Raw genomic sequence first — 13,524 nt, forward strand, 5'->3', positions numbered from 1 at the left:
TATCTATCTAACTATTTATCTATCTATAGGAAGGATCGATGAAGCCCTAGAGCACCATGTGCAGGATCAATTTGAAATTCTTCTTTATAGAAAAAACAGTAAGTATTGCTTTGGAAAGCTGTGGGGGGGGGAGGGATTTACTTGACAAATTTTGGGAGGGGGGGTAGAGAGAGTTTTTGTTCAGGAGATGGGGGAGTGAATGGGTGAGTTCTGGATTTAGTGCATTAAAGGGAGTGACCGACAATGTTTGGTAGTTGAACTGAGAATGTAATATTGTGGAGAAATTGTTAGGTTTCTTTGAGAAATATAAAGCGTTTTAATGATGTATAATTACTAAGTTTGAGCGAAAATTCGACGTATAAAATCATCCATGTGGGTCCGGTTACATTTTGAAAATTGATTTTTTTTAATGATTAAGTAACAAAAAATGTAAAAAAAATCGACAGTAAACTAATTAGATATTTAAGAACATATTTCTCAATATAAATTTGTTAATAAATCAATATTAGAGTCAATTATTTCTTTTTCATCATTTTAATGAATTTCTTATTCTTTACGAATTTGTTCATAGACTTCTACAAATTCTTCAAATGTCGTTTTTTCAAAAGAAAACTTTTTGTGAACATTGCGACATTAAAGAAACAAGTAACTGAATAAGATTTCTTACTTTTCGATACCGCAATTTTCTATTTTCTCAACCTGTTCTTAAACAACTAATTAAACCAATTTTGAATTTGTTATATTTTTTGTCGTCGTTATTTAATGATTTTTAAAAAAATCGATTCTCAAGACGTAACTACCCAAATGGATGATTTCGAAACTTTGCACTCAAACTCTTAAATCATTAAAACGTTTAATATGTCCTAAATGAATTCTATCAAATTTCTCTACAATACTACATTCTCAGTTAAACTACCATAGCCAGTCATCCCCTTTAGGTTGGTTCGTTTTTGGTTCATTTTCTTTCAGGGTCTAAACGAACACGTGGTAAAATCGCATTTTTTAGGATAAAAATATTACAAAGTTTTATAAAAGCAACCTTTAACAGAAAACAGTTTTTAAAAAATGTCAGATTTGAATCTAAGTCGAAATTTACTTCAGTTAAACGTGACACATTTAAGTATAATTTGAATCTAAAACTAAATCTACTTTAGTTAAACGTGACACATTTAAGCATAATTTCAATCTAAAGCGAAATCTACTTTATTTAAACGTGACACATTTAAGTATAATTTAAATCTAAAACTAAATCTACTTTAGTTAAACGTGACACATTTAAGTATACTTTCAATCTAAAACTAAATCTACTTTAGTTGAACGTAACACATTTAAGTATAGTTTCAATCTAAAACTAAATCTACTTTAGTTGAGCGTGACACATTTCATTATAATTTCAATCTAAAACTAAATCTACTTTAGTTGAACGTAACACATTTAAGTATAATTTTAATCTAAAACTAAATCTACTTTAGTTGAACGTGACACATTTAAGTACAATTTCAATCATTAGCATTTGTGTTTGAGTAGTTTGTTTTGATGAATTAGTTATCGTAACATTATTTTATGACTTCTAATTTAGTTTATGAAAGGGTAAACGGTGAAAATGCATGGAAAACAGAAAATGGAAATATGGAAGAATTAAAAAATGAAAAAAAGTAGAAGAGAAAGAAAAAAAGAAAACGTGAATGATATTATCGAACATTTCGAATATTTGTAATATCTTGCAAATTTTCATATTCCTAACACTCAATTCGAAATATCGAAGAAATTGTACGCAGTTTTAAATGGTAGTTTTAATATTTAGAACAAAGTAATAGGGTTTCAATGTCAGGATATATAAAACAATACGTACAGTTAAACTATGTAATAAAACAAGACACTCATATACATGTTGCGTATAGTCGTTCAAATAGTTTTCAAATTTTTTTTTTCACGGGCAACGTCTGACCCTTTAGCTAGTACTATATATAAATATATTAATATATATATAAGGCAAATATATAGATTAGTTTTCTTAATTTCCGGTATATATAAATATATCCGGCACTGGATTATGTTATATACTATAAACGTATAGAGACATATAGTAATATTAGAAATCAATACCAAGGGTTGTGTACAACGTTTTTTACATTTATAACTCTTTCCTTTTTTCGTGACATTTTTACATTTATAACTCTTTCCTTTTTTATATTTATAACTCTTTACTTTTTTACATTTATAACTCTTTCCTTTTTTACATTTATAACTCTTTCCTTTTTTCGTGACATTTTTTATACTTTTAGTATTAAGAAATTCTCGGGTCTTTAGGGCCGGTTGTTTGATCTTTTTGATCTTTTTATTACCTCAATATTTTCCATAATCCAGGAGTTGCACGTTTACATAGAAATCACAACAATCACAACATCGATATCTTATGCATTATGTAAAGGGGAACTGTGTTCATGAGACATGCCACTCTGTACATGCCATTGAAGTCATATTAAAGTCATATTGAAGTCATATTGAAGTCTCTTTAGCAAGTTTTCTCTTGTACTTGAACAATTATTTATGGGACATGTCAAAACAGCGTCGCTGATTGTTCGTTTGTTTATGATTAGGAAAAAACTCACAGAAAAGGATACAGCTTAAAACCTCTTTGGTTACCGACCCTTTAGATAACTGTAGTTGAATTAAAACTTCCCAAAATCTATGAAATTTAAAATTATTTCGACTGTTTTAATCCATGTTGAGGAGTTGTTGTTATATAGCGTATATTTAAATGTCTAACTGCGCAAATAGTAAGGCTTCTTTCGTAATGTGACCTGAGCTGAACAAAAAACCAATCAAAACCAGTTCGTTTTCATAGACGATCGTTTTTAGAAAAAAAATGATTAAAACGAGACAAAAACGACCGTTTTTTATCGTTTTCAAACACGATTAACAACCATAAATGTGAGTTAATTAATTAAATTAAATGTAAAGGACTATAGATAGGCAGAAGCGGCTTTTTTTTTTGGGGGGGGGGGCGGGTAGCCATTGGGAGCACAAGAAAAGAGAGCAAGGCACCATCTAGCCTTTAATTTTTGATTTTAAGAAAAGATTTAAACAAGATTTAAACCACTTTTCCTCTCAACATTTATATTTTTTATAAGAATCTTAAAGTTGCGAACACATTTTTCACCCTCCACGGTTTCACCCTCTCAGCTGCTCAAGATTTTGAAACAAAATTGCCCAGATGCAGGAGTAGGACTGTACTGTACTGTACTGTACTGTTCTGTACTGTACTGTACTGTACAGATGCAGGAGTAGGACTGTACACATATATTTTAATTGGACTCTACCCGATACTTAGCATATGAGCTAGTGACTAAGTGAAATTGATTTCTCTAAATAGTGACTTGATAATTTATGCTTCAATAACAATAGAGAAAATATCCAGAATTCAACATTTTTAAAGCTAGAAAAAATATGAAATTCGAGGTTTTCATTTTTTTCCATTAAAAACTTTTGAAATTAAAAGGCAGAACCTCTTTTAACCTTATCAAGGAACGTTTATGTCGAATCAATTCCATACAGATTAATCGTTCCGTAAAAGTTCCGCAAGGCCTTGACAAATTAAAATTTATTCATAAAAAAGTAAACCCTAAATGACATTTTTCATAAAATTATTGATCAGTTGTGGAAACTAAGAAAGGGTAAAGGGGCCAATTTTTACAATTGCACTATTTCCACTTGAAAATATTCAGATACCCATATCAACATATTTTAAATAATTTTTTTGTCTTTACTAGTACAATTTTGAATTCTTCCTACCCTTTGAAGGAGAAAATGTATTGTTACCATATAAAGATGGTATGAAATAAAGGAAATCTAAAACCTGAAACTGATGTGAGTAAATCTACAGAGTGCAGGAAAAAATGTGTTAACAAGTAAAAAATGAACAAATAAAATGATACTATTGAATAATCATGGAAAGCCGGAGCTCCTCTGGCAGACTCTACGCCTTTCATTCGCCTCGTACGACGAGTTGATCTTTCATCTTAAGACCCTTGGTGGTAACTCACTTCATTTCGGTTTTAACCCAGACCAATCCTATGTTCTCCTCCTAGGATCTGGGGCAACGATGGTTTTGGTTTTCCACGTGTTCAAACATACATTCAAAGCATGTTTTCTGGATTGGCATTTTCTAACGACAAATATTTCTCCATGTTGGCGACTAATCATCCACCCGCTTTCTCTCCGACCTATAGCTGTATAAAAAAGAGCTAATACGTCGTACTGTTTCTAGGCCAGACTACAAGGGGGTATACAGAAATAAATGTAGGGGGGGCAAGATTTGCGCGAAGCGCAAAAATTTTTTTTTGCCCCCCCCTAGGAGCTCCTAGGGGGGGGCAAAATTCGAACTGTAAATTCATAACACTTGGCTTCTTGGAAATGCTAAGCATACTAATTTTATGTTTTCTTAGTACAGCTAGATAGTTGAGTTCAATCTAAATAGTCAGGAACAGTCTATTTAAATCTGCTCTGACCGACGCGCAAAGAGAAGCTAGACGAGCGCGCAGCATTTGGAAGCTTTGAAGGCAGAGAAGAGAACGGCAGTCCTACTTTACCCAATCTGAGTTTAGCTCCGTGTTCATATGAGAACTGAGGTGGTTACATCAATAGAACTATCCCTATTCAGAGCTATTGAGCTCTGCACCGATTGCTTTATTGTTTTACCCAACCCGTAAATAATAAAATTAAATTTAATACAAATCATTCAGAAATTACAAGTTATAAATCTTTTAAAAGTTCTTTATTTAAAATATATTTTGGATAACGATAATTCCGCCGCTAGGTACCTCGGTTCTCAATATTTCAACCATTTTTCTTGGGAAAGAGACCTAAGCAGCCAAGACATTGTCCCCAAAAATACATACATCCACCATTATTTATACACACAAGAATGTTTTCAAAACATTCAATAATAAACAAACTCTACTGGGATTAGTTTCTGATCCATTAAAAGTGGAAAACACACATTATATATTGTGTACAATATGAAATAAAAAACTTCTTTTAAAGGGACTGTCTGTGTAACTTTAAATGACCCTGACATAGCCCTTTGTGTGATTAATAGTATGCCCAAGATAACAGTATGAATTTTTATTCCTTGTGAATCGGACTTCACCCTAAGTTTAGCGCTCAGTTCTTTTTAGTCAAAATACATATTCCTCTTTACCAACAAAAACCAAAGAAAAACTAATGCTTTTTTGAATACAGTGGTTTTAATTCTATTAAATTTATTTAAACACATAGATAAAGGGCAAAAAGAAGCATAATAATAAAACCCTCAAGCCTTTTAAAATTATAATTTCAATATTTTACGCATTTTTTGTATCATGCTTTCAAACACATAATACCCCAGGAGAAACACAACTGAGCAAATAATTTTTCTTAAAGGGACTGTAAAGGAAAAATGAAATGGGGTATAGTATTAAACCTGAGAATCTCAGGATTTGAAGGATACCTATAAGACGTCTATCTTATGTTTCTGTCTCGAGAAATTAACATAAAACTGTGTCAAAATTATACTGAAAAGGACATATGTCAGATTTTGTATAAAAGTTTTAGCATTAAACAGATCATATTCAACAATTACGCAACCAATCTGAGAATCTCAGGTTTGCTCATATTATAATTTCATATTTTGCATTTTGCATTTTTAATAGATATAGTTGATAATATTATTACATATAGTCCGTATTACGTCACAATAACAATACTAACAATAACAATGATACTGCAGTATCGTTGTCACGTGGTAAAAACGGAAACCACGTGACCATTATACTTCACTGCCATTGGCTGAAGTACTGGTGACGTACTATGGACAATACGGATTAAAGGAAATGTAGGCGTAATTTCAAGGGAAACAGAGTTAAGGATTACTTTAAAAATTGGTTATATTCCTTTTGGATTTGTTTATTTAAGAGGATTTTGGATTTATTTTTCTAAAATAATTAAGAAAAACGAAAAAAAAACTTTAACTGAATTAAATAGGTATTTTCTTGGAAATACTATTATTTCAATTCTCTTTTATTAAAAAGAAACTTTTTAATTTTTAAAAATTTAAAGTTATTTTCATCGATTACTTATCGTACTTATTTTCTTATCTTTACCCGGGGGAAAAAAATCAACTAGGCAAGCAGAAGATATTTCTAAATAAATTAATTATAAATAATCTGTTAAACGCATAAAGACTAAAGAGGAAACACCAAACAACATGAGTCCTCAGGCATACTGCCTAAATGCCCCATTTTACTTATACCAGACAAAATCTATATTTAGACCTACTTCCAGTCATCGGATTTTAACATTGTAAAGCTTTGGAAAGCCTATTGCAAAAACAACCAGATTGCACAGAAGTTTTGCACAGATTTTTGCACAGACGCTTTAAAAGGGAATTTGCACATTTTCAGTTTTTCTTAAATACACATTTAGGTTTTAAAATTTTGCAAATGTTTTTGCATATTTAAATTTGCTGGGTCAAGGGCTTTTCAAAAATGTATAATTTGTTGCGTTTTGTGTAATTTTGTTTCGCACATTTTTTTGCTTATTAACTAGATTTCGCAATATATATTTGGTTTTATTGCAAATTTGCCTTTTTTTTGCAGATTATTGAAGTAGCGCCTAAGCATAAACGTATCAAATTTTATAGATTTTTATCACAATATGAAATAGAGGGGGGGGGGGTCAATTTGAACCTGTACCTGTACCTGTACCTGTACCTGTACCTGTACCTGTACCTGTACCTCTACATCTACCTCTACCTCTACTGTACCTGTACCTGTACCAAATGTTCAATATGTTATTTTTAAGTTCAATTATAGAAAGTATTTTCTAATTCCAAGGTTTAACATTTAAGTTGTGAAACAAGATTGATTTTATGCAGTAAACATTTAGAATAAGGAAACTTTAAAGCTAAAATAAATCAACACTAGGAGGACTTGTTTTTAAGGTAAAAGAAGAGATTTATTACAATAATAGAAATAATTGTCAAAAATTCAAACTTTGATTATGAATTATTGAAACCAATATCAGCAGCAAACAGCAATATATCCAGCTAAATGTAGAAAAATCATCCAGTTATATTCGATAGTCCCGATGACAATGTTGAACTAATGATAACGTATATGTTAATCTTGGTCTTGATGCATAGAATATTTCTTACAATGAAGGTTAAATAAACCAAATTGTGTATCTGAGTGTTATCGATATCTATATAATAAAGCTCTTCGCTCATATTTACATATTTTTATGTATGTATGAAATTATATATATTTATATGTTAGCTACAGCTGGCCAAACAGCTGGACCGAATGGGCTAAGATTTTTTGAGGGAACCCTTGAGTACCCCGTGGGTAACATGGGCTAAAAAACATTGTTTTTTTTAAAACAAAATTCTTTTTTCTAAATCAAGCTTTTTTCATAACTTGATTTTAAAATTTACTCTTCAGCTATTATTACATAATAACCTTAACTATTTATTACATAAATATACATACTATAAATATCTCAATGTAAACATTCATATTAACGTTGCATAATCGATATAAGGAATATTTTTATTTGTATATCGATAGGTTCTGAATTAACTTCAAATATTTTGGTGTTTGAAAGCTATTTAGCATTAAAATGTAAAAACTAAATGTGTTTATGTCAAACTGGAGTATATTTTATGTTTTTTGAATCATAACTCCTCTTTTCAAACAGCTGTTAAGAGAAGAATAAAAATGCTTTGAATTACAAATAGCCAGATACAACGGATTTTTCTTAAAATTCAAATCTATAGGAACTACGAGGACTAACAGTTGTACAAGCAACGTCGCATAATTTTACCTTCTGATTAGTTTGCAATGGGATATAAATGATACAATTAAAATTAGTTATTTTTTTTTTTGCTCGTTATTATTTGTTTTTCATTAATGCGAGTTTAATTCTATTACAATTTCTTTACTTTTCCCATGTTTTCCATAAAAAGTTAATTATTAATTCTATTTTTAGGAACAAAGTTAATTATTAATTCCATTTTTAGGAACAAAGTTAAATTAATTCTATTGTCAGGAATAAAGTTAATTATTAATTCTAATTTTAGGAATAAAGTTAAATTAATTCTATTGTCAGGAATAAAGTTAAATATTAATTCTATTGTTAGGAATAAAGTTAAATATTAATTCTATTTTTAGTGACAAAGTTAATTATTAATTCTATTTTTAGTGACAAAGTTAATTATTAATTCTATTTTTAGTGACAAAGTTAATTATTAATTCTATTTTTAGAAACAAAGTTAAATTAATTCTGTTTTTAGGAATAAAGTTAAATATTTATTCAATTTTTAGCAACAAAGTTAATTATTAATTCTATTGTTAGGAATAAAGTTAATTATTAATTCTATTTTTAGGAATAAAGTTAATTATTAATTCTATTGTTAGGAATAAAGTTAATTATTAATTTTATTTTTAGGAATAAAGTAATTATTAATTCTATTTTTAGTGACAAAGTTAATTATTAATTCTATTTTTAGGAACAAAGTTAATTATTAATTCTATTTTTAGGAACAAAGTTAATTATTAATTATATTTGTAGGAACAAAGTTAATTATTAATTATATTTTTAGGAACAAAGTTAAATTAATTCTATTGTTAGGAACAAAGTTAATTATTAATTCTATGTTAGGAACCCCACTGTGGTTGCTCATGCATGTGTCTCCAATTAAGAACGAGAGAGATATTGCCGTTCTTTTTCTTTGTACTTTTAGGAAATCAACAAATCGATTTATGTTTTAATAAGATCAATTTATCATCGAATTTGAAATTAAATTAAAAGTTTTAACTGATGCATAAAATAATATTTAGGCCATAACTTAAAATATTGATCGAGAAATCCCGCATGAGAAGTAAATTCATAATTTACTTTATTTTATGTTATGTAAAATTTGAACTAAATTGTGAGTCAGCTGTTTTAAAACTATGTACAAAATGAGGGAAAAGAAAATTGGTTTTTATCTTGGATGATTGATTGGTTAATTGATTGATTGAATAAACAGAGACATCACCGCCTTAAAACAGCCCATAGAAGATCAGGAAAAAGAAGCAGGAGTTTTAGGTATTTATTATCAATTAACAATATACTGATTATCTTAAAACTGTTTAGATGGAAGACGACAGATTTTATTTGACACAGTTCAATGAACAAGAAACACAGCAATTGTTCACTGTACATAGACTAATTTGCCACTGGTAAAACAAGTTGCTTTGTAACATTTCACTGCTTAAATGCCATCTATATATTTTTCAGTTTTATGTGACCCAATGTATCACAATTAAGTCAAAGTTCTTAAATATATTTTTGACCTGAACAAAATATCCGCCAAATTCTCGATGTGTACACTCAGTGTACAGTGCCACGTGTTTAGGTTTGAGTAAGTTTGCTAAACTGGCGAGATCTGTGACGCGAACCAAACAAACATTTTCTTCTACGCTTATTCCATCTCAAGCTCCTGTCAAGGCTGGCCTTAACGTGACGGAGGTAAAATTGGTTCGAGGGAGGGAAGGCATGACGGCCTGGAGCCTCAATGCATGTACTCTAAACTTACACAACTTGTCATATGTGTGCCTCCTAGATATATTTAACATTTTAGCTGCCCCCCTCCACATGGAATTTTAATTTTCAACAAAACGAAATTTATTTTAAAAAATATCTTTTTTCTAGGAATGCCCCATTAAAACATACCAGGCAAGAAAACATTATTAGTGTACATAATGTAGAATAATGTAGAATATGGTATTTAAATACTATTAATTTATCGAAAAGTCTAAGTTCGAAATATCTAAGGTATACACACCATCAGGCTGCAAAGATACAGGGATTAGAAAATTTGAATTTGTGGTAAAAACTCATTTCCTTTAATTCGGGTTTAGACTCTTTATATTAACTTTTTTCTGGAACACTCCCTTTAGGAAGGGTTTAGAGGAACCGAAAATTTTTATTTATCCAGCAAAATTCTTAGTTTGAAATATTAAAGGTCTGCAGCATCAGGTTGAAGAAATAAAAGTATTAGAAAATTTGAAGATAAGACAAGATAAATTTTATTGCTAAAATACATGTATCTGTGTACAGAACAGATTTACAATTACAAGTTGATAATTATTTTAGAAAATTAGAAATAAGGCAATTGTTTTGTATATGCAGTTACAACTTACAAATTGATAATTATTTTAGAAAATTAGAAATAAGGCAATTGTTTTGTATACAGTTACAACTTACAAGTTGATAATTATTTTAGAAAATTAGAAATAAGGCAATTGTTTTGTATACAGTTACAACTTACAAGTTGATAATTATTTTAGAAAATTAGAAATAAGGCAATTGTTTTGTATACAGTTACAACTTACAAGTTGATAATTATTTTAGAAAATTAGAAATAAGGCAATTGTTTTGTATACAGTTACAACTTACAAGTTGATAATTATTTTAGAAAATTAGAAATAAGGCAATTGTTTTGTATACAGTTACAACTTACAAGTTGATAATTATTTTAGAAAATTAGAAATAAGGCAATTGTTTTGTATACAGTTACAACTTACAAGTTGATAATTATTCTAGAAAATTAGAAATAAGGCAATTGTTTTATATAAATGTGTTATATAGGTGTACCCTAGTTTTCTTAATAATACAATATTGAATTTATCTCACTCAAAAACATCTCAAGGTTTATTAACTGGTAAATTCTAGAGGTTAAGGTTTAAGTACAAATCCAGAATTCTTTAGAATAATGTTTGTGACATTAATACCAACAACTTTTTGTTCTGTAAATCATTGTAATTACAGTAATTAGAGGTATTTCTAATAAAATTATTTTCGAGAACTGTAAATAAAAAAGGTTGAAAACAGTTTACTAAAATACAAATACATTTGATTGAACTAAAAACGATGGTTAAATGATTAACCCCCCACTCTCAGGCGAAAATTCCATTTAACCTACAACCCTTGGATTCTACTTGCGTTGTATATCGGATATGCTAGTCTATAAATGGAGAGTCACTTGACTTTACGTCTACATTTCCCTTTACAATAACGTCAACTAATATATGTATAAATGAATTACCTAAAATGTTGGGAAGTATATAAAGTACTAGTTGTGGTTTTCTATAACTATAGAACAAAGTGTACTTAACTAAACATTGCTTTTAGTTTACAATTACTTATTGTTTACAACAAAACTAATAAAATACTTAAAGAAACAATATTAACGTAATTTCTATTGATCTGTTGGCCCAATTTACAACGGTACTCTAAATAAACTATGTGGGTATCCAAACAGGAATAATTTGAGATTTGTCCACAGAAAGGTTTATTTGCTTATGATGCATAAAAGAAATGGCTTAAATCAAAAAAAAGTATATTTCAATTTTTGATTAAAATCTTAAATGTTGTAATCAAAACTATTAAGAATAAGAATAATATTGTAAAGTACTGTTTGTGCGTTAACTAGAGGAGCTACGAGGTCACACCAGTAATATCTCGTTACACACACCACTAGACACTGTACTTTTTATTTTAAGCACAAATATGAGAAAGCAAATTTATCCATTTACATCTTAGAAATTCAAACCCTTTCTTCTTCTCATCATCTATGATTAAAAATATAAAATATTTCAATAAAAAATGAAATGTTAATACCTTGTTTCACTCGTTTCACTTTATTCATGAAGTTCTCCCCATTTCTAAAATCTGACGTCTAAAACTATTTATAACACTTTTATTTTGGTTTGCAGTGTTATAAGTTTTTGAACAGAAATTTTCTATTTATCAAAAAGCCTTTTAAGATTAAATTTTGTCCCGAGCTTAAATAATAGTGTTCTATAGGTAAGTTTATGAAACGTTTGTGTACTTGTTTTATTTCTAGATAAAGTAAGTTTTGTATTTTGTAAAATAGCAGAAGTCAAAATATAAAGTTGATTTCAATTTTATTTTTATTTCAATTGCAAAAAATATTTTGGAAATATCCTAAATTTTTAGAGAAAATCCGGGAACCAATCGAAACTTTATAGCACATGTGCCTTAATGTACAGCTAATTTAACATTATAGCACAAAGATTTCTTAATAGCACGGTGCTATAATATACAGCTAATTTAACTTTATAGCACGATGATTATTTTATAGCACAACAGTTTCATAAAATCTTACAATATTCCAAAATATTACAATTTGTCAGATATATCAAATATTTTATATTTTATAACAAATGTTGAATTATATAATTTTTATGTATATAAATATATTTAAACAAAAATTACAAAAATTTTAATTTCACATAATTAATTTACTAGTTTCATGAAAAATAAAAAAAAAGAAACAAAGTATATGTTAGCAAAATGTTAGCTCAATATTTTAAAAGGTTTGGGTTCTTCTGAGGTGTTTAAATAACACACCCCTTCTCCATTAACATTGTAGCTAGCGGATGTTAATTTTGAGTTAACTTTAAATTCAAGGGGGATCCCCCCCCCTTGGTTAAAAACTGCCCATGGAGGCAATTGTGTTGTCAATACAAGATGTATATTGACTATTGAGTATATAGTCCTGGTTCACTCTCTGTTAATCCTTTTATATTTGTAATTTGTAAATATATATAATATAGATATCAAGTCTAGGAATATATAAAATAATATATACTTATCTGTAGAAATAGAAAAAGTGTGTGCAGCCTTAATATTTACTACTTATGTCATATGTGGAGGGAAAAGGTTTAAGCTTCTGAATAGAACATTCGAAGAAAAATGTGTTCCCACGATGTTAAGTTATACCATCAGAGTTTTAAAATCTGATGAACCAAAAGTGTTTGCAGATCACTTAAAATGGCTCTAACACATAAAGTTCTATATATGACACGATTTAATTTACAAAATGGCGAAATTTTTCTTACAAAGTCTTAATTGTTTCATAAAACATGGACTTCGTACTCTTTAATTACTGTTAAAAACCTCCTAGGCGGTCAAATTTACAACGGTACCCTTGAAACCTTTGTCTGATCAAGCATAAATTAGAGATATGCATGATTGTGTTTCTTTAAACTGTTTATTTTTCATTTGCAGGTTCTCTGCAAACTTACTTGCGCATTTCTTGCGTAAAAGAAGCAACGGGGAAAACTCACAGAAATAAACACTATTTAAGTGAGAAAAACGACGTTATCTTCCACATTTTTGATCAAAATAAGGATTCACGGGTACCATTGTAAATCGGGCATTGCCATTTTTGCATGGAATGTCACTTAGAATTATGCTTACAGTCCTTTCAAAGATATTATTTAGCTGATGAACCTTGGTCCTGATATCCTTCCTCAGTATAGACAAGAAGCACCCAGCACCCCGCCTCACATTCTTCTACACTACTGTGCATTCAAGGCCAGCTGGGATTGGATCATACTCTTCCTTACCTTTTATACTGCTATCATGGTAGGATTATAATAGCAATAATAATAATAATAATAATAATAATAA

The 13,524-nt window shown here is 29.3% G+C and overlaps 1 protein-coding gene across 1 annotated transcript in view; it reads left to right on the plus strand.

The window, feature by feature from the left end:
- LOC111707645 (potassium voltage-gated channel protein eag) overlaps nucleotides 1–13,524 on the plus strand; it is a 66,573-nt gene that overhangs the window by 5,454 nt on the left and 47,595 nt on the right. Inside the window, exons 5-9 of the mRNA XM_023480777.1 lie at nucleotides 30–98; nucleotides 8,701–8,782; nucleotides 9,071–9,129; nucleotides 9,440–9,552; nucleotides 13,336–13,484. Coding sequence (XP_023336545.1) covers nucleotides 30–98; nucleotides 8,701–8,782; nucleotides 9,071–9,129; nucleotides 9,440–9,552; nucleotides 13,336–13,484 — 472 coding nt within the window. The remainder of the gene's footprint in view (nucleotides 1–29; nucleotides 99–8,700; nucleotides 8,783–9,070; nucleotides 9,130–9,439; nucleotides 9,553–13,335; nucleotides 13,485–13,524) is intronic.

This window comes from Eurytemora carolleeae, unplaced genomic scaffold (genome assembly GCF_000591075.1).
Source record: "Eurytemora carolleeae unplaced genomic scaffold, Eaff_2.0 scaffold790, whole genome shotgun sequence".
Lineage (NCBI taxonomy): Eukaryota > Metazoa > Arthropoda > Copepoda > Calanoida > Temoridae > Eurytemora > Eurytemora carolleeae.